General features: G+C 40.2%; 1 protein-coding gene across 1 annotated transcript in view; it reads right to left on the reverse strand.

Moving 5' to 3' along the window:
- Positions 1 to 698: 698 nt before the first annotated feature.
- The window catches only part of COL4A4 (collagen type IV alpha 4 chain), a 62,068-nt gene continuing 37,480 nt past the window's right edge, over positions 699 to 25,286 (reverse strand). Inside the window, exons 26-47 of the mRNA XM_057366883.1 lie at positions 24,815 to 24,883; positions 23,663 to 23,767; positions 23,001 to 23,219; positions 22,233 to 22,394; positions 21,444 to 21,614; positions 20,150 to 20,293; positions 19,665 to 19,772; positions 19,244 to 19,422; positions 18,120 to 18,183; positions 17,713 to 17,787; positions 17,476 to 17,583; positions 17,056 to 17,163; positions 13,760 to 13,831; positions 12,843 to 12,971; positions 10,962 to 11,069; positions 10,524 to 10,679; positions 9,799 to 9,897; positions 7,898 to 8,029; positions 6,668 to 6,784; positions 5,805 to 5,993; positions 3,737 to 4,023; positions 699 to 3,156 (exon numbers count right to left, since the gene is read on the reverse strand). Of these exons, the coding sequence (XP_057222866.1) occupies positions 2,893 to 3,156; positions 3,737 to 4,023; positions 5,805 to 5,993; positions 6,668 to 6,784; positions 7,898 to 8,029; positions 9,799 to 9,897; positions 10,524 to 10,679; positions 10,962 to 11,069; positions 12,843 to 12,971; positions 13,760 to 13,831; positions 17,056 to 17,163; positions 17,476 to 17,583; positions 17,713 to 17,787; positions 18,120 to 18,183; positions 19,244 to 19,422; positions 19,665 to 19,772; positions 20,150 to 20,293; positions 21,444 to 21,614; positions 22,233 to 22,394; positions 23,001 to 23,219; positions 23,663 to 23,767; positions 24,815 to 24,883 (3,065 nt within the window). The 3' untranslated portion in view covers positions 699 to 2,892. The remainder of the gene's footprint in view (positions 3,157 to 3,736; positions 4,024 to 5,804; positions 5,994 to 6,667; positions 6,785 to 7,897; positions 8,030 to 9,798; positions 9,898 to 10,523; positions 10,680 to 10,961; positions 11,070 to 12,842; positions 12,972 to 13,759; positions 13,832 to 17,055; positions 17,164 to 17,475; positions 17,584 to 17,712; positions 17,788 to 18,119; positions 18,184 to 19,243; positions 19,423 to 19,664; positions 19,773 to 20,149; positions 20,294 to 21,443; positions 21,615 to 22,232; positions 22,395 to 23,000; positions 23,220 to 23,662; positions 23,768 to 24,814; positions 24,884 to 25,286) is intronic.

Raw genomic sequence — 25,286 nt, forward strand, 5'->3', positions numbered from 1 at the left:
GCCCGGAGCAGGTGTGATGCACAGCACATTCTGTCTGCTCAAGARTGTGCTTTAAAGCTTTAGGGGGATTTTTTTTTTCCAAACACGTGAGCTGCCTGCATTAATGGATAGAAGGCTTGATTAATTTGCCTTAAATAAAGGCAAAAAATGTACGGACTRTAAGAACTCCAGGTTTTGAGTCTTTGGATACTACTTTTGTTTTCCTCTGGTGCTTATGAACCAGGCAAAGTAGGAAAGAGGGGTTTTTTTTTTGGTTAAGAGTTTACCCTGGGAGGATTCCTGGACCAGTTTTGCTTAAATGTGTTGCTGATAATATTGTGATTCTGGCAATGGCTCATCCATTACAGGTACTCTGATGAAAGGGCTGCAGCCCACGGAAGAACAATGTCAGAGCACAGGAAAGGAGTGAGAAGGAAGGTGCAGCACAGAGAAACCACTTTGTACCTGGAACAACACTGGACTGGCGTGGTTTGCCAGGGGTATGGGTGAGCAAGTCTCCTCAYTGGAAATCGGTTCTGAATTTCATTCCAGGGCAATTCACACCAAATGGCTCCAATTCCAGTGATCTCCAAGTGCAGCCTGCATCACTTTCTGTGTTGTTAATATCTTGCCTGCTGTTGAGGATAAAATTCACTTCTTCATCAGGCTTACGCAAGACCCAAACCCTGGAATGCCATAGGAAGGGCAATTTGGACTTCATGCTTTTAGGAGTGTTTTTATTCTTAACAGTTTTAGCTATTCCTTTTCACACATAATTTCATAAATAGAATAATGAATAATTTACCAATTACTATGAATAATTTACCAATTATTTTTCTGCTTAAAGTCACTGGACAAATGATTGCACAGTTAAAGCATCTGCTGCTTTATACTTTGATCTGTTTTACTTGCTGTGTAATATTTAGCAATTTATCTGCAATTCACTCTGAATAAGTACAATATTTCTGACAAATGCCTTATGGAGTTAGCTGAGCATGGAACAGGAATTTATACACTTATGAAATATTTGACCTATCAGTAGTAGCTTAAAATACATTTCCTATATATATTCTTACAGACTGTAATAAAATGGAGCTACACAGGTGCAAAAACTGCATCAAAATCATATAGAAATGTGACTGTTTTGTATGGTGTTTTTAAAGCAAACATAAGAGCAACATGGTAAAATGCTGTGGAATGGCCTATTTAAATTATTGGTGAGTTTTTTTGCTGGCATTGGCTCCTCCTCCGTTGTCAGATCTGACAGTGCAGCTGGAATGACCCAGGAGTCAATCGAGGTGTGCCCTGTCCCAGCAGGATCTGGGRGCAGAGGGAAATGTTTCTTGGGACAAGGGGAATGGGACATGCCCAGAAGGGCTCCTGACCCTTGCCCAGGTGAAAGGGCAGAGCAGTCGGTTGAGCACCATGTAAACACATCAGAGAGGTTTGGCTGGTGGTGTCAGGAGGAAGTTGCACAGTCAGACGTATTTACACTCGAATGGACTTACCCTCTGTTTTATTTTCCTCTGGCTGAGACTGGAATGTCTGTCTTTCCTGCTCTTTGAGTTTGTGTATCCAGCTTTTAAATTGGCTGATCAGCCTGTTGTACTCGTGATGGCTTCAGAGGGAGTTTRCTTTGAATTAAGACCCTTGGATGAGGATTGCAGTTTCCTTGCAAATCCTTTTGCTGGGGGCACCTCAGTGAACACAAATTGAAATGAAAAGTGCTGGAAAAAGCATCTGATTCCATTCTAGTAAAATGTAGCTTACTTAAGTGGTAAAAGAGGTATTTGTGGGCCTTCTGCACATGATGAATTCTCCATTTGCACTGTGTTTTCAGATGTTTCCCCATGATATAGAACCATTGAAAACCATTGAATAGTTCTGGTTTTACAGCTGAATGAAGTACAAATGTGTTTTCACTTTTTCAAAAGGTCATTAGTGCTTTAGGATTTGAACATTTTTACAATCAGTGCTTTAAAAAATAAAAAGGATCTCCACAGCTATCATTCCATAAGRATCTTAATGGTGATGGTTATTTTTTTGGTGGTGTATTTACAAAGAAGCAAAAAATRAACACAATTTATTGTCCTAGCACTTCCATTCATCACTCAGATAAGTTCACCCATTTTATCACCATGCCACTGTTTCTTTTCAATTAATATTAGAAATTCCTTTGTTTCTTCAGCAACTTGATTAGAGCTTAATAATTTAATGTAACTTCTCTTAGAAATTAATTGTAAATATAAATACAGGTTTTTAAKGATTTGTTATCTCAGCTAATTTTATTTTCTTACATTATATGCTGTTAAATGGATTTGCARCTTTTTGTTGCTTATGAAAGCCCAATTAACAGTTCTTTCACAGTTTGGTTCAGCGCTGCAGTGGTAAAAGACTTTGATCTTCATTGTTTTTATTATGAGATTATTTTTCAACAATTACATTTTCCCCTTCCCTCAGAAACAGCAAGTGCAAAGTTTTTTTAGCTTGGGAAATGCACCTACAGGGCTTTGACGCTTGTATGTTTGCACATTTCTATCAATATGGATAAATATTTATAATATACCATATAATTGCACATATTCTTTCTGCTGTAAATGCCATTTCTAACAGGTGTGGTGGTCTTTACAGCTTGACTCAATCCTTTATGGCAGTGGACTCCAATGTGACAGTTTTTCATCTTCTCTTAATTAATTATTTAATACTAGATTTTACTGCCTGCAGATGTGTGTACACAGGAGGATGAGGCTCAACAGATCCCTCATCTTTCAGTCTTAAACATCCATTCCAACAAAGAGAACAGTGTTGCACACTTTCAAACATACTCAAACATTAACTTCTGTTTAAAGCTTTAGCACCTTGTTCATCCTCACACAAGCCTCTCTCTCTGGCTGCCTGGTTTTGGTTTGCTTCTTAGCCATGCTTCAGGCATACCTGGCACCTACTGATTTTCTTCCTCTGCTCTTGTCCTTCTTTAAGAGTCCCTGACAGGGGGGCTGATGCRAACTGCAGCTCAGGCATCACGGTGGTCAGCCAGAAACTGTATTCATTAGCAAAGAACTGACACGTTCCCCGCTGGCCCTGGCACTCAATGAATGGTGCTGATCTGAAGTCTTCCAGGCAGCTTCCAGGTGACATAAGGGACTGTCCACCACCCTGATCACCAGAGCCAGTGTGCTGGAAAGAACAAAGAGAGAACTTGGTAACTGTGAGTGGAAAATAGGTAAATGATGTTTGTCTGTCTTTTTGTCTATTTGCTTTTAACTGTGCTGTTTTTTGTATTCTTAAATTGGAGTAAGCTTCCTTTGCTGGAGAAAATCTTAATTGGCTCTGTAATAAATTAATCTCAAAGTCCAGAGCCATCTCACTTATTTTCCCCACATTTATCGCATTGAAGGAAACAGTAGTCTGGGTTTATTCTGAACGTTGCTACTACCCAAACTGCTGCAAATGTAACTTGAGGGTGGCATTAAAAGACCTGGAGCTCTCATTCTGAGAATTAAATCTTTGTACATAGAAATCCCGTTGTCTATTACAGACAAGCAGGCAAAACCTTTGTAATTTTAAGAAATGTGTAACTTAAGGCTGTAGGTAAGCCAGGTTCTGCAATTTGGAACTAACCCCTGTCTTGTTTCTTGTGAATTTTCCTCTTTAATGTTTGCTAGACGTTGGATAATTTATTTTTCAGAACTAGAAATATTTGAAGCTTTAGAATCCAAAAGGTGGATGAAAGAACATCATGCACCCAGTTTCTTACCATCAAAAAGGAGTATCCTATCCAAAGGCTCCTCCAGTTGAGTGGGCAGGGAGGAATTGACTGGTCCTGGCTGTGCAGTGCCACTGCCTGTGCTGGAGCCTCACACACAGCACATCTGCTGATGTAGGGCTGGATTTCCTCCTCGGAGAGCGGCACCATGGGCAGGGGAGCAGCACTGGACAGCCAGTAGGACTTGTCATTTCGGCTGGCGTAGTAACACACTTGGTTGATGTTGCAGTAGGCAAATGGCATGGTATTAAACACAGGGAGGCAGGATCCTGCCAGACCTGAAAAGAACAAGTGATGCWAATTACTTCCCTTTCTAGGTAAGCTGGAAATTGTATTCTGGCCAATAGTGCTGCAAAACTGTATCTCAGCAGGATTTAGGTAAATCCACAAACGTTAAACCTTCCAAGCCCTTCACCAAAATGGCTACATGGAAAAGAGAGACCTTTTACCAGTATCTTCCTTTGACCAGTAATATTTAATTGTGTTGATCTGATATTTAAACATGATGTAGTTTGTCACCATGAGAAACAGTTATGATAACAAATTTCTTAGCTGTGCCAACACTGAAAAATAAATTAGGCAAGAGGTGGCGGCTGGTTTAAAAGGAGATCWGCTATTTACAAACTCATTAGGAGCAGTGAGAAACCAAATGACAATGCTGATAAATAGAAAAATTTTGTGAAGTGTGACAAGCCGTTACTAGGAGTGCATTAAGTTGAAATCTCAGCAGCTGTCCTACTGCCTTTCAGAAAAGTTTCACAGACCAAAGTGAAAAATAAAAGGATTGAGGGATTTTGCAGAGCCAATCCTGCAAAATTATCCTCAGACAGACATCAGTGGGAACCAAGAAGTGACCAGTGCATACTTCTGAGGTGAACTTCTTCCAGGACTGAATTTAGAGCAGTTCATGATGGCCTATTTAGTTTGCAATAATTACTGCACAAAGTTCGGTCTTGAATTTGGTGTGTGTGAAGTGTTATTTCTGTAATGCCCCCAAGCCCAAACACCTTCATTAAAGACACGTGAYATTTCTGTACAGAAGCCAGTTTGGTTTGTCACTGATAATACTCCATTCCAGTACTAATGAAGGACCTGGAGCAGCCTGAGTAAGGAAAATGCCTGCAAAATCACAGGATACAAGGACTGTTCTCTTTGAATCTTATTTTCACTGCTGTTATGAGGCATTCTGTTAGCAACTGGGTCTCCTGGGGAATGCCAAACACACAATAGTGAAAACATTCTAAAACAYCACTGCTATTCTAAAAATAGCTCTTTTTATTGCTCTTTTAAACACTTTTTTGTTCAGCTTACTAGGTCCTTGATCTTTCCTCCTTGGAGACTTCTCTGCCTCTTGTACAAGAAGTCAACAAGAATTTAGGAAACTTTTTCTGTGCAAATTGCCACCAATCTGTTCCTCAGGCTRCAAATCAGGCCGCTTATTTAGACATCAAATTTTTGTCAGAATTGTGGAAGACATAGAATTAATTACCCAAGGCACCAAAAGGAACTGTCTCTGGGAGAAATTTRACTTTGGCTTTTCCAAAAAATATTAGCTTCTGACTCTTTTAAAGCACAGGAGTCTGATGTACACATGATGCATAATTTACTTGTAAAGCTTACTTAAACTGCCCAACTGTGGCTACCCAACTTAAGCAGCTCTTTTTCCCAAGCTGTGTCTACAGTAGAGTTCCTCCAGGGAGTTATTTCAGAGTGGCCAAATGAGATTTCTGACCTAGGAAAATCTCTCCAATGACTTCAAAGACAGCCTAAAATGAGCTGGCATAAGTGAAATAAACCACTCATCTCTCCAGCTTTGAGTCAAAATTACTTAGAGATAGAAATATTTTTTCATTCACCTGCATAGCAGCAGAAAGCCATTTTAAATGGGTGACAATAGGGTGGCATAACCAAGTTCATTATCATTTGTGTAAATTAGTTTTGAGTCTGTAGAAAATAAGTAACAGACAGTTCTGTAGCTTGCTCCATGTGACTTGTCTGTCATTGCGTAGGTAACACCATATTACCCCTTAGCTGGAAAGGAATTATGCACAATACATACCAAGATCTTGATTATGGGCTTTCTCTTGTCCTTCCAGGTACAGCAGACTATAGCCAGTCCATAACTTTGGCATTCCCTGGGGGCAGAGTGGTTCTCTGTCTGACTGACTGTGAAGGACGAGCAAGAATCCACTGGCAGATCTAATATGGGGGCCTGGTTGTCCTGGGACACCAGTCTGGCCAGGGGGACCTTGGWGAAAGGTAGAAGAAATTTCCTTGTACAACATACAGTGAAAGTTCACACCAGCTGTGTGTTAAGGATTCAGTAAGAAGTTCCCAACAGAACATAATGCAACTGCCCGAGCTGTCATGAGCAATAAAGACACAAGTAAACTTCTGTTATTCTTCTTATGGGAGAGRAATGAACTAGATTGCCACTGAATGCTTGGAAGTTGGCTTTTCCATTGTGCCTCTGTCTGGTGCTGTAYGGATTAAGAAATGAATTGAAGTGGGCAATGATTTCCCAGACTTGCTCTCTAGAACAAACTGAATGTCTGGACTGAATCTGAGTCTTTGCAGGAACAGTTGATGCCCCTTCCTTGCATGTTAAACTCTTAATTTGTTAGAGGGCAGTCACAGTTAAAATACAATTTTAATTATGCCAGACAGTTGCCCCATTAGCCCTGGCTCAGAGATACATGCCTATTGATAGATGTTGTCTGAGCCTGGGTGATTAATTTGCCTTTCTTACAAAATCTCTCACAAATGTCACTGTCAGTGCTTGAACTGAGATAGAGCAAGAGGTGTCATGGAATCTCAGGCTAGAGGTGGACRTATCCATGTGTGAATTGGGGGAGGAGAGAGAAAACTGAGTCTGTGCATCATCTCACACATCTCTCTCCCAAGGTCATGCTCCATTCTTACCTTGTGCCCCAGCAKATCCTTGCTCTCCTCTGCTCCCTTGGTCCCCTGGTGGTCCAGGTGCCCCAGGTAGCCCATCTTGACCTGGCAGGCCRCATGATCCTTCTTCACCTTTTATGCCTAGATAAACACAAAGTATGTGCTTTTCCTTCATAGGGCTCCATTTAATGTTCTACATTTTCCAAACCCAAAGGGCCAGYCAGTGAAATGGACACCAAGACAAAGAGATGCAGAACTGTTTCTGCTGGGAATTCTCTTCACCACTTATGCACCCTGTGACCAAAGCAGTGGCTCAGAGACATGACTTTGGGAATAGCAGCTCCTGATAAGGTTTTCCATCCTATCCAAAGAACACCTGTGATTTACAGTTGAAATCAAAGCAAACGTGATCATGCAGGCTCCTGCAGAGTTGCCATCAGGATCTGTACCATGGAATGAGCTGTAACTCCTCCTGAGGCAAGCCAAGCTGGCAGCTTTGAGAACCCCATTCAGCAAAGGTTTAGAATATGTAGTGAACTCCCCTTGAAGGTTTTCCAAGCAGGAAATACCTAAAATCACATGAGGGATTGCACCATCTAAACTGAAGATATTCTTCAGACAGGCCATGCTATATTTCTATGAAGGTGACCTCTTTTTTGGTACCATCAATACCAGCATCACCCTTGTTTTCTTTTTATCTGTCAGGAAAATGTTTCAGTCCTTTATCACTTCCTTTTAAGATCTCTTTGGTCAGTTTTCTTTGGAGGTAACTTTTTCTTGTTCTGACAGATAAAGACCACTATTGTTACCACTTCTCTGACTTCACTGTCCCTTTAGGACTTTGGTTAGCAGAGCTTTGGGATTCATTATTGCTAAATTTTAAAGTATGCATATTTYAAATATCCTCCAAATAGGTCTAAACCACAGGGGTGGATTAAGGCATTATGATTTATTGGGCAAAAAGGAAAAATACCATTTGAAGAACTTTTTTCTCAATAGTGCCTGATGCTTTTGCCCTCCATGGCYTAGGAAAAGGGAATGTAGTACAGGCAAGTTCAAACAGCCTGGTTCAGCTACATTTATCCAACTTCTTCAGCATAAGCCCCTCCACTAGGTGTTTCTGGAGGCTGTTAGTAAGTGTTTAATGGGAAAGACAGGGTAAAACACAGAGAACTAACTCTGACACCCTGACCCTTTTTAACTTGTCTAAAAATGGCTGAAATGAACATCCAAGGTTCCAAAACATGAGCTTACCTTGGGGTCCAGGATGGCCTATTGGCCCTGGTAATCCTGCAGAGCCATCCTCTCCTCTTTGCCCTGCTTCCCCAGGAGGTCCTGGGATTGTAGGGCATGAATCATCTACTTGTCCTGGTTCACCAGGGTCACCTGGAATGTGTAATGGGAAAGTGAATTGGAAGACWGGCAAATAGCTCCCATGCAAAAAATCAACATAAATGTTAGCTGATGTTGGTGTTCAAAGTAGACTTTAAGTATTTTAAAATCTTGATTTACTGAGTCCCACTRCTTTTAATTTTACTCTCAGTCTTTAAGCATAATATTAACAGCATGGCAAGCCAGTGTTAGCAAGTGTGTGTTAGCTGGTATGTGATCTTTGCCCAGSTGGGCAAGAAGGCCAATGGCATCCTGGCCTGTACCAGCACTAGTGTGTCCAGCAGCACCAGGGCAGTGAGCGTTCCTCTGTACAGGCACTGGTGAGGCTGCACATTGAATCCTGTGTTCAGTTTTGGGCCTCTCACTGCTAGAAGGACATTGAGGCACTGGAGTGTGTCCAGAGAAGGGCAACAGAGCTGGGGAAGGGTCTGGAGCACAAATCTGGTGAGGAGCAGCTGAGGGAGCTGAGGAGCTGAGGGTATTTAAGCAGGAGAAGAGGAGATTCAGGGAAGACCTTACTGCTGTATTACAGTTACTTGAAAGGAGCTTGTARAGACCCTCTTCCCTCATGCAACATGAGGAAATAGACTTAAGTTTCACTAGGGGAGATTTATGTTGGMTATTAGGAAATATATCTTCATGGAAAGGGTTGTAAAACCCTGGAAAAGGCTGTCCAGGGAATTGGTGGAGTCACCATCCCTGCAGGTGTTGAWAAGACCTGTAGATGTGGCATTAGGGGACATGGTTTAGTGGTGCCCTCGGCATTGCTGGGTTAATGGTGGGATCYTAAATCTTGAAGGTCAATGATTCTATGTTTCACATATTTGGTGTACAGCTTTGGTTTTAACGTACCCAAAACTGATTTGAGTTAAAACCTAAAGTCAACCTACCCAACTTCAGTGCAAACACCTTAAMACATGTAAAATTTTGCAGTATTTTGCCTATTGTGTTGCTGCAAAACCATCAATAGGCAGGCCAAAATAGCTAGCCCATAACAGCCACATGAAGTAATTATAATATAAAATAAAGAATAGCCACATTTTATATATTAAAAGTTACTGGCAGCTTTGCCTGTTTGCATTTTCGATCAACATTTAGTCAGATGGAGAGTCAACGCTTGTAATCCAGTGTTGGATTCAGTTATGGTTCAAGCTTTTSCTAAGTTTCTGGTTAGAAAGCATGTTGTATGAAAACCAGAAAAAAAAACCCAAATAATAACTAGAAACAAATATTTCAGAAGTCTACTTAACATCACAGCATGAGACTTCTCAGCAGAGCATTATCATGACATTGGTGCTATTTATGTGAAACATGTATTAGAACAAYGCCCTTGTAGCAGTATCTACTATTGCTAGCCAAGGATACCTTCTAATAAGAGCTGAATGTATCTGTACGTATGGGAGCTCCCATGAAAAGAATAATAATCAAAGAGTCATGAACTTACCTATGAAACCTGAAGGATTTGAAAAATGCAAAGCAGATTGTGGCCATTGTGGTGCAGGTGGAAGCAAGTTTCAGGCATGTAAATTAGAGTAAAGAATGGAATGAGAACTGAAATCACTTATATGAGGTGGCATTAGAAACAAATAAATAGTCCAGAAATTTTTACTCAAATGAGAAATCAGTTAAGTTGAAAACTGCAGGGGTCTTTTTTCTGAGATTGTTTAAATTATCTGCATGCAAGTAAACATTAGTATGATTATGTATGAATAGAAAGATCACAGTTACCATTGAATGACAGTGAGCAACAGGTTCGTAAGTACCTGTGGGACCTCTGGGACCAGGTCTTCCTGGAAAACCTTGGTCTCCTGGTTGTCCTACAGCACCAGGTGGACCCTGTGGGCCGTGGATCCCCATAGGACCTGGAAATCAAACAGATAAAATCAAGTCTGGATTCTTGAGTAACAAAAACTGGGAGTCCTCAAGTCTGATGTGTCACAGAAAGAAATGGAGATATCTTCTTTCTTTGGTCTGCATCTGAATTAAAATTTATGACTTTTCTTTTTGTAGGGATTGGAAGTGGTTGGTGTAGATGGAATTACTCTACACTGCATGAAAGAAGCAGAGTGTGCAGGTTTCTGTTTTCAGACTGAAGTATCTGTTGAAAGCTCCAAGCTATTGACAGGAGGCAGATGTGAGACCCTGTTAGTTCAAGCACATCTGCATTTTCCATAGTTTCTCAAGACTCCTGAAGAGGGGTCACGGTTTGCTTATCTGGCAAACTCAAATGTTTTACTGCCTTATTCTCAGACTGGCAAGGGGTGTCTTCCAATGCACTGTTGGAAGCAGGGCATGTGAATCTGTCTCTGCTCTCACCTTCTACCCCAACCCCATCTCATCTGCAGGTAACTGGGCAGAGCCATGGGATGTCCAGCCTCCACACCTTCTGCCTGGCTCCATCTCCAATGGCCATCCCCTGGGCACAAGGCTCAGTCACAGGGGGCTGGGCAGAAGTGCACACAGAACTTGAAAACATTTCTGATCATACCCTTCRGGCCTTCTCTTCCTTGGCTCCCTGGAGGGCCTCTGGCTCCCTGTGGTCCTCTTGGCCCAGGATTACCTGGTGCCCCTCGAATGCCCATATCCCCTGGATCTCCTCGTACAAAGATAGTTTCTCCAGGAGGACCAGGATTCCCAGGWTGACCTGTGGTAAAAGAACTTTATTCTTAATGTATGCACAAAGTATAGACTTCTAAAAATACATTTACTATCATGTTGCTTAATCTGGCAAAATCTTTATTTTGTTCTTGCTCTGGTAATCTACCCAGTGTTCACTGAGGGTATTCACTGTATATTCATTGAGTGAATAGGTTTTTTTTGTTCCCTATGCACTTCTATTCATTGTTCCACAGACAGTAACCCTGTTATTCTTAGTAGACTCAGGGGTTCTTTATGTGATAAAAATTGGTATTTTTAGTTTAAATACCTCTGATGCCATCTAAACCAGGTAATCCCTGATCACCYGGAGGACCAGGGGAAGCACTATCAGGAGATCTTCCCATAGGTCCAGTGGGTCCAACAGGTCCTCTTCTACCTAAGGGATCACATTTAAAAAAGAAAAAATAAAGAAAAAAAACCTGAGTATTTTTTAGATTACAGACATGAGTTAGTAAGGAAAAGAATGCTGACATGAGAAGTCATGGAGGTAATGTATGCTCCCACTTGTAAACCAAAYTGACCAGTCCCTAGGATAATGGGGCTATCTTGTCAAAGAGCAGATACTTATTATCTTTAAAAATTTTTAATTCTCCCCATAAAATCTATGTAGCCTAAAGAATATATCATCAATGCTGGCACATTGCCACAGATAGCCACATTTTCCTGAATTCCAGCAATGGGAGAAATGGTAACAATGTGAGTGGAGACTAGGAAATKATTCTGCCTGGGGCAGGATTTTCAGATTGTTCCTAGCAAAAGGGAGTTATGCTGATTCCTAAAAACCTCAGTGAACAAGATGAATTTACTAGCCTTAAAGGCATTTTTCCCCTAATTTGTAATCTGGATTTTTACACAATAAAACATTTATGCCCTTACTTGTGACAGGCAGAGTTGCAAGTTACCATCCTCCACATCACACTTTTGAAGAGTTGCAGCTTGTTAACATGKGGGTTGCAATCTATTGCCTTCTCTATTCTACAGAAAAACAAATCTAGTTTCTTCAATCTTTTGACCTCATCCTTCCATTTACTTTCTGGTGAATTTTCCCTAAGTTGTCAAAGCTGATCACAACCATAGGAGGCCTTGCCTATGCTATGTCAAGGTTTGTAAATTGATCTCAGAATTAAACTTTCTCTTTGTTCCTCAACAGCACCATTCTGTTGACTCTCCCAGTTCACAAAYTGGTAACCAAACTAAGAAGAATGATTGTGTCTCCATCTTAGAATAATTCACCYCACCAGGTTTCACCTCCTGCTGTTTTTCTTCCATGCATTCTGTGACTGTGGGAAGGCTGCATAAAGCTGATGTCACTTCTAATCACAGAATTGCTGAGGCTGGAGTGGACCTCTGGCAACTTTCCAGTTCAACCCTCCCCTCAAAGCAGGATCAGCTAGAGCAGGTTGCCTCGGACTTTGTCCTGYTGGGGTTTGAGTATCTCCAATGACAGACACTTCATAACTTCTCCAGGCAACCTGTTCCCATACTCAATTCCCTTCATGGGGAAAGTAAAACTTTTCCTTATATTTAAGATTAATTCCCTCTATGTCAGTTTGTACCCTTGTCCTGTCACTGGATATCACTGTGAAKGAACTGTCTCCATGTGCTTCCTATCAGGTACTTACACATTAAATAATTCCCACTGAGCCTTCTCTTTTGCCCCTCCCTCAGCCTCTCCTCATAGGACAGATGCTCCAATCTCTTCTCATTCTCAGTGGCCCTTCCTCAGACACTTGCTTTTTCTCATTTGTGAGCAATTCCTTTATCACCAATCTCTAAAAATCCATTGCAATCTTGTGATGCAGTTCTATCTTGCACTTACATCAGAACAGTTGATAGATTTACTGTAGTTCTGTGACTGCCAGATCCTCTGCACTGTTTTTCTTCAGGAATTTCTTCCCAAGTGGCAACCCTACCTAGCAGTTCCTGAGCCTATTTAAGTCCATAATTTTCTATTTTCATTCTTTCCTATAACATAAACCAGAAATCTTGAAGTATCTGTATCTCTACTCAGGAAACATCAGCATGTTACAACACAARTGCTTTTAGGGAAAGAATCTTTTGAGTAATGTTCCTATTAATCAGAGTAAGAGCCTGTATGAGCTTAATTTCAACTCTGCAGAGCATCACTTTGGAGGAAGCCTTTTATTACCTGGGAATCCTGGGAATCCCCTTTCTCCAGGGGGACCTGGAATAGAAACACCAGGCCATCCAGGTTCCCCTCTGTCTCCTTTTGGTCCCATTTCTCCTGAGTATCCTGGGGGCCCTGTTTCGCTTTGACCTTTATAAGAAAACAATTATGTACATAAAGCTTACAGCGAGTACAAATACAGATGTGCAGAACAGAAATACCAGTTGCAGATGTTCTTCCTTGCAAGGGTTGCTTAGTGCTGTTTTTCTGGTTCTCTCTTGGAAGCTGGATGGAGTTTTGTTGAATCTGGCCCTAATTCATCACTTTCAAGAATGTAATCTTTTTGCTTTAATGCTCTTCTTCAGGGGTTATTTTATATGCTGTCATTATTGTCTGTAACTTGAAATGTAAACTGATTGCATGATTCTAAATATATTTTTCTATCAGAATATATTTGTAACCTTTATATAGATGATAAGAATTGGGTTTTTTAATAGTGCTTCAAAAGCACCTTTTGAAAGTTGCAAATATATTGGCATGAGTGAAATCCACTTTCCTCTTAAGTTTGTGGCACAACTCCCATGGACTTTAAATGAAGCTGGGATTTCACAAGTCTCCTTTTAATTTGTTAGTTTTATCTTTTACATATTWAAAAAAAGGGACTTGGCTCTCCTTTGAATCATCTGCACTAAACTTTTTAGTTTTATAAACAGCCTTGAAACGTTCCAACAAAACTATGTGAGTAATGGAAGTTCGAAAGTTTTCCCCACAAATAACTGCAGGTGCACCATTAGGCATACTTTAGAATCTGTTTGAAAGTTTTGTCTGGGGCTGAATAATACCTTCTGGGCAAGGCATACATCAAAATAACATGCACCACCCCTTGCACATTCAGTCATTAAGGGATTTTCTATTCCACAGTTATTTTTCATCTTTACCTGGAGCTCCTGCAGAGCCCTTTTGACCTTTTAGTCCATCCAAGCCATCCAGTCCAGGCAGTCCAGGAAGACCTGAGTGGAATTACAGGCATGACTGAGTACCACAATACATCACAATTAAAAATGAAGCCTTTTTTTCTTATCTGACAATGCATGCTGGATCAAAATGGGGTATTTGCTGAATTTGATTATTGGCAACTGAAGATGTGATCACATTGCACCTGAGTGCAGTCTTTTTGGAAAGGCAAAYGTGAAAAATTTAAGAATAGCAGTTMTAATACAGTTTCATATCAAAGCAATCAGAAAGGATGCTTTTAATCCTTTAGGAATTTCCTTACTGCAGCCAGCAGATTATGGGTTAATCTATAGAGAACCTTGTGTCTGTGGCTGGCCTGCTACTGCTACATGTGGCTGTTACCCATAAGTCAGCTGTGCTGTCACTTCATGACCACTGATGGAGCAGCAGACACTGCCTAGGATGGCTGTAAAGCTGGAACTTCTTTACAGCTTCTGTTTAAAATAGAARTGTAATTAAACACAGCTGCACCAAAAAGAGGCTAAATTTTCACCTGGCTTCTTTCCTCTGGTCCTGCAGATTGCACACAGAAAACTATGTGATTTTGCATCACTCTGATACAAAAGTTCTTTGAACTGAACAGCACAAAGTCCTTGAAGACAACAAATCTGTAATTGAGGCTATGGTGACATATGACGGTGTATAGAGCAGCTCTGTCACTAGTGATGTTCAGTAGCACTGGCTGTTTGTGGTAGTCAGACATAGCTTTAAAATCGGTGCTTTTTTGAAAATTGCTAARACACAATAAGTAAAACCATAAATGGCACTTACTCATTTTTTAAAAAGTTGAACTAATCTGAGATTGTGTTTGTTTGCAGTGGAGGGTAAAAATATCTCCATCGCATTGGCACTTTTTAGTTCCTAAGTTGTACAGACAAATTATTAAATGTGAGAACAAACACTTCCTAAGTGAATTTTCACTGTGTCTGTCTCTTTTCCTCTGACTGGCTCCTTCCTGGCACAGAAGATGTAGGTTCCCTTGTGTCTGTGCTCTATCCCAGCATGTCCTGCACCTTACCAATCTGCCAAATATCCAGAGCAGGAATCTTGGGAGAATTTATTGCTCTGTTTAATCCACTTTATAATATGGGATACTAGTATTGCAACCTTGTAATATCTTCTATGACCTTAATTAACTGTTCTTYAACTTTTCATGACATTCTAAGTTTCATTCCTGCTTTCTTCAGCCTTCTTGTCCTTTGGACATGTTCCCATTTTAAAATTTATGTAAGAGTTGCACTTGGGGAATTTAACAGTGGTATTTTAAAATTGTTATGAACTCCTAACTGATTTTGGCCCCCAGGTCACCATTTTAAACTTTTCTGATCTTTGGCTCATTCAGGCAAGATTGATGGCTTGGTTTACTTGCTTTCCAGGGAATTTCTGACACATTTGCCAACAATCCATTATAATATCAGCACTTGTAATTGTAGATTTTTGGATTGCTGTAGTCCCATATTTCTAGGTACAGCTGAATTGGCTGACCTGAGCATGAACCACTGTTTCTGTATTGTGCAGCCCAAATCAGCGTCTGCTCACACAACTCATCCTGCTGATGGTCTGAGTATTACTTGCTCCATCAAGGATTACTCACACAAGTAAGAATTGCCAGACTAAGCCCTTAACTAGTAAAACTACTGTAATAAAGAAAATGGGATTATGCTTTGACAGATGCTGTTTAACTTTTTTTTTTTTTTTAAATCAGAAGTTTTTAAAATCTAGAAGTTCAGGCACAAGACCTTTAATGTAATTGAGAACCAATGAGACTAACGAGGCCGAGTACTTAGCTATGAATTATCCATTTCATTTCCAATGCTTGTACSAGCATTGTTGAAAACAGCACCAAGATCTATATATCCAATTGAACTGCAATATAAATAGCAGTCAGTTTTCATTACCGGSTGTAGTTTCAAAGGTATTAACGTCTTTACAACTATGCTGGCAATACATTGAATCCTCAGCTTAGCAACTCTGTCTCTAATGAATTGCCATTTGGGACTGAACTTTTCCTTCTGCAGGATGTGTTAATTTATTATGTTCCTGTGCAGGATTTGGGACAACTTCTGCACAAAATAGTAAAGAAGGGCCTTATCACTTATGACAAGAAGGAAAGAAACCATCAGCTATGAAGTTTACAGCAGAAGAATGCTTTTTTCCTTTCTGACCCCTTTCAGAAGGGGGTCAGATCCCTGCCACTGCAGATCTCTGCCTGTGTTACAGCAAAGACTGTTTGCAACACTGAAATGTTCTCCTGTACATTATGCACCAGCAGGGAATCTGTCATGACAGTTTAAATCAGCACTGCTTATTTACTGTAAGCAATCATAAATGGTTTCCATTTTTCATTTGAATTTTCAGTAGTTTATAAGAAACCTTCTCAATTTTTCCTTAAGCTGAATTTGGAAAAGTGGATCTATTGTCCTCTCTAACCATTTTTTATAGCCCCAAGTGTTACTTTACTGTGGTTTCTGTAYATGGGTCACTAATCTTCCTGTTTGGGAACTGGAATGAAGCATACTATAACAGACAGAGGATACAGAGCTTATAACTTTCTTTATGAAGTATTAATTATTTGAAGTATTGTATTAATTAATTGAAGYATTAACAATTTCAATTCTAAGTATAGTAAAAGTTAATAACGTTCTCCAACAAAACAACTATATAGATGAGCTGATGTTAAATCTAAATAAAATAATCATTGTGAAAAGTGTAAATTAGGAATTGGAGGAAACTCTTCTGTTAAATCCACCAAAATCAGACAAGCAACAAGAAAACCAACAAAAAAACCCCAACTCAAGTTATCAACATTTTTTAAAACTTATTTGAAAGGCAAAGCTGTCTATTAGCCTGCTGGGTTTACAGAGTAACAGTGGCACTCCATGGTGAAAATGTAGAACACAGCATAACTGAAGTGAAACTACTGAATTACTGCAAACTYCTTTTTCTTTCCTAAAAGAAAGTTACATTTCTTGCTGTCAGTTATACCAGCTAAGGCAGATTTTGTTTCTATCTTCCTCCTTCTTCATTTTCAATTGTAGCCCCATTATTTCTGTTACTTCTCAAAGGTGTTGGGAACTGGCTTAAGTCTTGTAGCAGTTAAAGATACCACAGAATCCAAATCACAGTCACAATTAGGCGTTTTCCATTTTCAGTGCTGAAAGGGTATTTATGTCTGGTACTGTCACATTACCACTAGAATGGCCCTTTACATACTGTTTACCTTTTCTGCCTTGGGRTCCAGGTAACCCTTGCAATCCTGGAGGTCCCAAAATTCCAGGTTTCCCTTCCTCTCCAGGTTCACCTGGCAATCCCTGAGGACCTGTAGCTCCTGAGAATGAAACAATGTATCTGTGAATACTCCTATCTATTAAACTGTTGATTTTTCCCCCCACGCTATGCAGCACACTGTGTTAATAGCAAGACCTAAAAGTTTTTGGAGATGTAGGAAGAATTGATGGATCTTGCTGAGACTGAGCAGACAATTGCTGCTGTCTATAGGTACAGCAATAACTTTCAATACCCTTCATATGATCTCTGATTCTCCAGCCTCCTCCACAGAGATGCCTCCTCAACTGCCTTTTCCTGTTCCTTATCTCTTTTGAGCTATTACACAGCACCATTTTTTAAACTTTGACATTACCTGGTAATCCAGGTGGTCCTGGATATCCAGGGTCACCCTTGGATCCTGGTCTTCCAGGTTGTCCTTGGATACCTGATAAACCCTTCTCCCCTGGAAATCCACTGAGTCCTTAAAGAAAAAACAAGTAATMACTACAGAACAGCTCAAAATGCACGGGGAGCAGAGTTCCCTCTGCTGAAAATACTTAGAGAAAATAATTTTTAAAGTCAAATTTTTCCTTCAACTAGACAGAGGTACCTGGTACTCCTGGATCTCCTGGAGGCCCTTTCCGACCATGTGTACCAAGCAGAGGAGTTGGGTCACCTCTCTTGCCTGTTGAGGTACAATCAGTGATTTACATTTTAGACAAGTATCCTTTCCATCCACAAAACCAAAGCTGGACAGTTTTGTCTAATTCACTAATAGATATAAACAGCTATTTGYCTGTTAAATTATTAATACCTCCTTTTAAAGGAATAAGCTGTTAAAGAATATACTGAAATGCAACTTTTGCCTTCAAGTAAGTGARACTTGTTTCTAATTACATTCATGTTTTATGGGTAAAAAGGACAGATGAAAATAATTTTCTAGTGAGTCTTTACCATCTATCCCACATATATCCTAACAATATTATTCTTCAAAGCACGTCTATATAAATTCATTACCTTTACATCCTTTGGGGCCAGTCAGTCCTGGATATCCAGGGTTTCCTGGTAAGCCAAGGTCACCCTATATTTTTTTAAAATCAAAATAAGGATGTTTGATACAGGATATGTGTAGCAGGAATGATCTGCACAAGCATTTGGCTCACTTAGCAAAATTGTATCTTAAGCTCAACAGAAAAGCATCTTGTCTTTGGTATATGTCTAACCACAACAAGAAACTGAGGTTAGAATTGCTAATAATTTTAAATTCATGCTTTTATAGCTTATTCTAACTCTTGGCTCAAGCAGCTTAATTTCCCCACAGATGGCTTGAATAATTTGATTTAAAAGGTACCATAAAAATATATCCAATGATGTTGTACGTTATCCAAAATTTACTACAAACATTAACCAGAAATATGGTGATGTAACAATAAAAATGTATATTTGCCTACTTTTCCTTCTGAATAATGACCTCTAATCAGCAAAGAAATTTAATAAAACAAGCCAAGCAAAAGTATATCCCTTTACCAAGAAAACAACTGTGCTTTATGCTTCATGTAATCTCACTGTCTACCTATCAGCATACAAGAAGTGAAAAATTGTGCCCTGCATGTGATATTTGTGTGTCTTTGTGTATTTGTTCGTGGGCAAAGCTGCTTGTCTGGGTTCTGCTTGGGGCAAAGATGGCTTGGTTTGTCTTGTGTGTTTCCTTGGTCACTTCACACAGCASGTTTTGAAGAAGCAGCTACATATTAACTTCCTAATTGTGCTGCTGCTATGTTATGATCTCTGTGCTAAGTGGTTTGTCAATCTGCTCTTAGGAATCATGTTAAAGACTTGACTGTGCATCTGATTTTTGCACCCCTACTTAGTGTAGTGGAACCTGGACTTCAGAAAATTAAATGGCAGAGAACCAAATAAGAACATGGAGAAACTTTCCTAACTCCAAACTCAGTTCCTGTTAAAATTTAGCCAAAGCACAGAGGTGTTGCATTAGGGAATTTACWTTTCCTGAAACACTGGCTGCMTCTTCTCWGAGGGAACATCTAATGGSTGAGTATAATACGAGTACCCTTCATGGTATTTCTTAGAGGCAGGAGGTAACTGCAAAGTGCAGGACGTTTCACTACCAYTCTGTTTACCTGGTCACCTGGTTCTCCTTGAAAACCTGTCATTCCTTGAAAGCCCTTTGGTCCGGGCACACCCCGTGATCCTGGAAATCCCATCACTCCAGTGTCACCTTGGTCACCTGGCAGTCCTGGAACACCATTCTTCCCTGGAAATCCTCGTGTGCCTCTGAAACCAGTATTGCCTTTTTCACCTGAAGTTWATTGCAGAACAAGATAGCAACCAGTCAAGCCAGTGTTTTAATTTTCAATATAGCAATGCTTTCACTCTTGGTGTATTGCCCTAGTAGTAATCCAAAGAAACTATGCAGCCAGTTTCAGAATCAGTAACGAGATATGGTTGCTGGATGCAGCCCTGAGTCCAGACTGTGAAAACCACCAGGGATTTAGATCACAGGAAAGTGTGTGTGTGCAGAGCTTGCKTTTATGAACTTACCTCTTTCACCTGGAAATCCATGCTCACCAGGAAACCCTGGGTCTCCCATTTGTCCTTTTTCAAGACGGAGGTTAACATAGCCACTGTCTCCTGGAGGCCCCATTTCACCTTGGAAGCAAACAATTGGAATGTAAATACATCCTCATGAGGTGTTCTGAGAACCAATTTGAGTGATGACTTTCCTAGTAGAGAAAGCCTTCAAATACTAATGTGGTTCTCAGTTGTTTCAGCAGGCTCACTGCTAGCAGAATTTGCAATCCTTCCCTTGCTTGTTTGTTAATTCAGTTGTAACCCGGGTGATGTTAAACCAGAAAATTAAGAAAGATTGTGTAATTATGAAAGGCARCAATCTTGAACTGGCTGTGATTGCACCTTGCAAATGGTTATTCTTTTTCCTATAAAAAGTAAACAGATTTTTCACACACTAGTAACAAAACTAAACATAGCAGCAATACAGCTACAGAGTGAAATGAATTTTTGCAAACCTTTTATTCCTGTATCTCCACATTCTCCACCAGGCCCAGGTAGACCCATTTGTCCTTGTTCACCTTTTACACCAAAGATTCCTGTCGGGCCTTGTATTCCTGGGAGTCCTGGGAATCCTGGGGGTCCTTGAATCCCTTTGCTTCCTGTTAATATGAAATGCTTTTTATTTACATGTTCAGTCAGCTTACACTGTTGCTGTCATATTCTAAGGTATAGTATAAATCAAAAGCACGATGTTTAGGACTTCTTAGAAAATCAGCAGAGCAAGAGAACCAATAGTTGGAGCATGGCTTCCTGCCAAGATCAAACTTCTCTTGAAACTCAGATTCTATTCAAACAAATACCTTCCTTCTACCTGCTGCCAGCCCCTGGAGATKCAGTTTACGCCTAAAGCAATTACCCCCAACACATCACCGGATCTTGCAYGTGGCTATGGGATTATGGGGGCTTCACTGTGCTCCCCCACCCTGGCCTCCAGCTCAGGGGGCTGGTACCTGGRCAACAGCTGCTCTTACCMTTAAAGACTGAGGCCAAGAAGGCAGTAAGTCTTTCCTCATSCTTTGTTTGCCCCTCTCCMATCCAATAAAGGRTGGAGATTCTCCTTACCCCTCCTTTTGTTGCTAATGTATTTATAGAAACATTTTAATTGTAATTTACAACAGTAACAAGATAGTTTTAATTGTGGTTTGGCCCTTCTAATTTTCTCCCTCYATAACSTTAAAACACCCTTGTCCTCCTGATTTGCCAGTCCCTTCTTCCAAACTTCACAAACTCTCCCTTTTTTCCTTTKTTTAGAGTTCCAGCTRAAACACTGTTCAGCCCAGCTGGTTRTCCTCTCCCTGRCTCATCTTTCRGTGCATGGGGAYRRCCTGTTCCCATGCCWTAAARATTTCCTTCTTGAARAATGTTCAGCCATCCTGGACTYATCTGCCCTTCARGAYCACTTCCCAAGAGATTCTGTTARCCARTCTCCTAAATGGACCAAAGTCTAAACATATTCTTCTTATTATAATATATTACAGCCTATTACAAACAGTCAGGAAATAATACATGGAAATATGTCAGGGTTGTAAAATAACTAAAGCACCAGGATGCACCAAGGTGCATCAAACTATTTCCATCCCTTTATGTTTATCCTAAGAATAAGGGATGACTCTACCTTGCTCCACAGTCTTTTCTTGAAGATGGAAAGGGAGGTGGGTACAAAGTACTTCCTAACCTTAACAGCAGTAAAAAGAGCTCCTTCTACAAGAGAAGTGATAGGTGAGGGTGTTTTCAGGACATTTAACATACCTGTTTCTCCTGGGAAACCAATAGGTCCTATATTGCCTGGAAGACCTGGGGGACCTCTTGAGCCTGGAGGACCTGGGAGACCTKGTGAGCCTGGAGAGCCTTTGAGACCTTTGACTCCAGGGGGCCCAGCCAGGCCCCTCTCTCCCCTCTGACCTTTAAAGCCTGGTAAGCCTGAAAAAAAGAGCTTTAATCTATGTGTGTAAATGCAGGCAAAAGTTCAGCAATTGTATCTAAAAAGTAGAAAGTGATTTGGTATAAATTTGAAGATCATCAAACAYGGCAAAATAACTTGAAAACTTTTTTACATGTTGGAGTCCTGGCCCTGCACAGATTTTTTAATTGGAATGTTTGTTTTCTTGTATTTCTTTTGTGACAGACAGTAGAATACCACTGTAAAAAATCCCTACTAATTTGTTAATACTTTTGATATRTGTGTCTTCTAGCTCTTCCTAAATAACACTTCCATTTAAGAATACGGAAGTAATGGCAGGAGCTCAGTTAAGTTACTCAGGACAGCAGAGTAAGAGACAACTCTTCATTTATTAATTATAGTGAACACACTGTGATTTGGGCAGTTAAGGAACAGCATGGGAAGCTGGAAAAAATCTGAGATGCACAGCCTGTATTCCTTGAGTTTAAAAAATGTGCAAAACATAATGTACACCCCCAGAATTAAGCAGCCCCCATGGAAATTTTTGTCATGCCAGCCACCAAAATCATGTGATGAAATCTGGCAGAAAGTATGTGCAAAGCTTAGAGCTGTGAGGCAACCTGCTGAATGTTGTGTACCTTGAGGTCCTGGCAGGCCYGTGACACCTCTGAGTCCTGGTGGCCCTGGTAAGCCTGGGACACACGGTGAACCAGGCAAGCCTGGACAGCCTGGTGCTCCCACATCACCTTCTGGGCCTCTAAAACCTTTGGCACCTGGAAATCCCGGGGTGCCAGGTTGTCCTGGAAAAAAAAAMAMAMMCCATTGTTAGTTCTATTATTCGCCATCAATCACAATTCCTAATTTTAATTTTGAAATGTACATGTTACTATAGTATCTTACTTATCCTTTAGTTTTTGTATAGTTTGTGAAAAGTCATGCTTTTCTGCAATTTAGAATTGGCTGTTGTGGAGAGCTTCTTTCTTTAAGGAACAAATAAAAATTCAATCCTCATCTATAGGTACAGAAGACAGTTTCTGATGTGTAGGAGCAGAATGGGAGTATCTCACTGGCCTGCACCAGGTGCACAGCACTGGCCCAGCTCTGTAGATGTTCCCTGCACTAAAGGATGTGTGTATCTGCTTAGGGCCTGTAAAAGGAAACAGCAATGTCCCCTATGAGGTGGGAAGGAAGTTGTGCTGTGGAGAGATCTCTGCAGCAACCAGCAGAATGTAAATGTAGAAACAGGGTGTACTGATCACAGTCACCAGGATGGATCTGAGTGAGAGGAAGCTTTATCTGAACCAGGACCACCTTAGCTCAGACTGTGTCCTTTGAACATGTAGAAGAAGAAAATTGTTTCATAGAAATTGTTTCATAGAAATTCTTTCATAGAAATTGGCCCATACCTTGAAGTCCAGGAACGCCTGGATTACCCCTTGCTCCCTGTGCTCCAGGGGGTCCTGGCAGTCCCCTGTTGCCTGGGATTCCTGGAGGGCCATATGTGGTGTCACCTGCAAGACCTTTTGGCCCATCTATGCCAGGTGGACCTGGGAGACCATTTCTGCCATCAATTGTAGATCCTCTTTCACCTTCATCACCAGGATCCCCAGCTGTACCTCGAAAGCCTGTTGATAAGGTTTTAAAATTCAAATAGAGCATAATTCAGGAGATGTTTGCAGGGTTTTTTTGTTTATTTTCCTCCAAACAGTGAAATATTGTAATCCAAATTCAACCACATTTAAATTGTCACCTTGCAAAGAAAAAGAACATCATAAATTAAATTTCAGGTTTCTTATTTATAGCTAATGATAYGTGAGGATTGAAGGAGGTAATTCCTGTGGGAAGTGATGGGGGTTTTCTTTGGGGCAGCATCTGTCTTGAGTACAGTCACTCTTGTCCAGTTCAATGCCTTTGCTAAAATGGCACTAATTGTTCTCCGTTTTCTGAGAATATTTCCYCTCTAGACACTGAACTATTCTATTTTACTTTGCCCTACCCTACCTTTCCCTGCATGTATGCATTACAGCTTGACCAGCAGGTCTCCTCATTTAAGAAAAGCACAGTTCACCTTCTGGCCCAGGGATTCCTGCTCCTGGCCTTCCTCGAYGGCCTTTTAGCCCATCATAGCCATTTGGTCCAGGATGCCCAGGGAGTCCTTTTAAACCCTTTTGTCCTGGAAATAAAAACGAAATATATAGAAAACCTGTCAGAGCACTAAAATGTGTGATCTAACGATTGTATCTTTATCCCATGCAAATTTATATACTTTGAAAACAAGTTGATTTTACCTGTTTCTAACTTTYATGGCAAGAGCCACCACCCAAGTCACAAACAAATGCGTGGTTGCTGTTTGTTCAGATGAGGATGTTCCCTATTCCAGACWGCAAATCACCAGTATCATATAGGAAAAACAACTTTTCCTACAACTTTTTAATATTACAGGCCATCAGCAGTATTAACCTGTGAATGACAAGTGTCAACTCAAGTTSTTATACTCTCCTGTGCTCTGTCCTGCTTCTGGAATGGTGCAGACGAGCTCAGTACACTCATCACTGTTCTTTCATCTCTAAAATTATAGATATAAATTTTTGCTCCCACCTACAACATTGATGTCAGGGAGCTGTGTAATACCATATTAAGAAGTTTGAAAATCCACTATCTCCATWTCTTTTGTATTTTCTGGGATATTTCAAATTCTTGGAGGTGATCACAAGCAACATTTTGCCAGCTCCTGGGTGAGTTCTTTGAATTTAAATTGAACAAGTTGAAGTAATGGTGATAAGTATTGAGATTTTAGGGCTCAATTGCAACTTGCCATGAGCAATATAGTTTCAGGAATTAGGGACTTGCAGCATATYTTTGCCTTGCACATCTTTTTTTCCTGATATCCAGATGTCCATACTCTAGGCCTTTCCACTTCCAGCCATCTGCATGTTTTAGAGACTCTCTCATGCATTTTAATTGAGGCAGGACAGAGTTTGAAACTACTTTCATTTAACTGTTTCCATGGATAAACCTTCTGATGGTGCAAACTGCAGCTGTCTGGCCCTTGTTTCTATTAGATGTGTATTTTCCTCTGTATTTGCAGTTTTCATTTTGAGMCACATTTTGTTGAGAAACTAGAACTTGCACAGTTTTTTAGGATAGCATATTTTGTTTAATTAGCAATTTAAAACTCCATTTCAATTAAAATCAAAAATTCTCCTCTGCATAAACCTACCTTGGACACCTTTAAAACCTGGGGGACCTGGACTTCCAGGATATGGTGATGTAATGCAGACAGTATCACCTGAAACAAGAGAGAAAAGCAACTGGCCAATTTGATTTTAGAATAAATGGAGTCTGAACACTGTAATATTTCTGTGGARCTACTCAACCAGGCGTGCAAATATGAAGTGACTGTTTATGCACATTGTTATTTCCCTGTTACTTAAGTTTTGATGAAGGATCTTAAAATATATTTTTCTATAGAAAATYGCTGTAATACAGCTGTATTTTTTAAAGAAAGATCTTTTTTTAATAGTTATGCAATTTGTTTTACAACAGTCTCTATAGCAAGAAAGAAATATTTTCATTTCAATTCTATCTACAGCTATTAGTGTAGATATTTTTTTGCTAGGCATTTTTTATAACCAAAAACCAGGCCAAGCTTTAAGTATAAATTGTATTTTCCTGTAAATTAATATAATTTT

The sequence above is a fragment of the Malurus melanocephalus genome, unplaced genomic scaffold (genome assembly GCF_030028575.1).
Source record: "Malurus melanocephalus ecotype Western Australia unplaced genomic scaffold, MMel_1.1 scaffold_73, whole genome shotgun sequence".
Taxonomy (NCBI): domain Eukaryota; kingdom Metazoa; phylum Chordata; class Aves; order Passeriformes; family Maluridae; genus Malurus; species Malurus melanocephalus.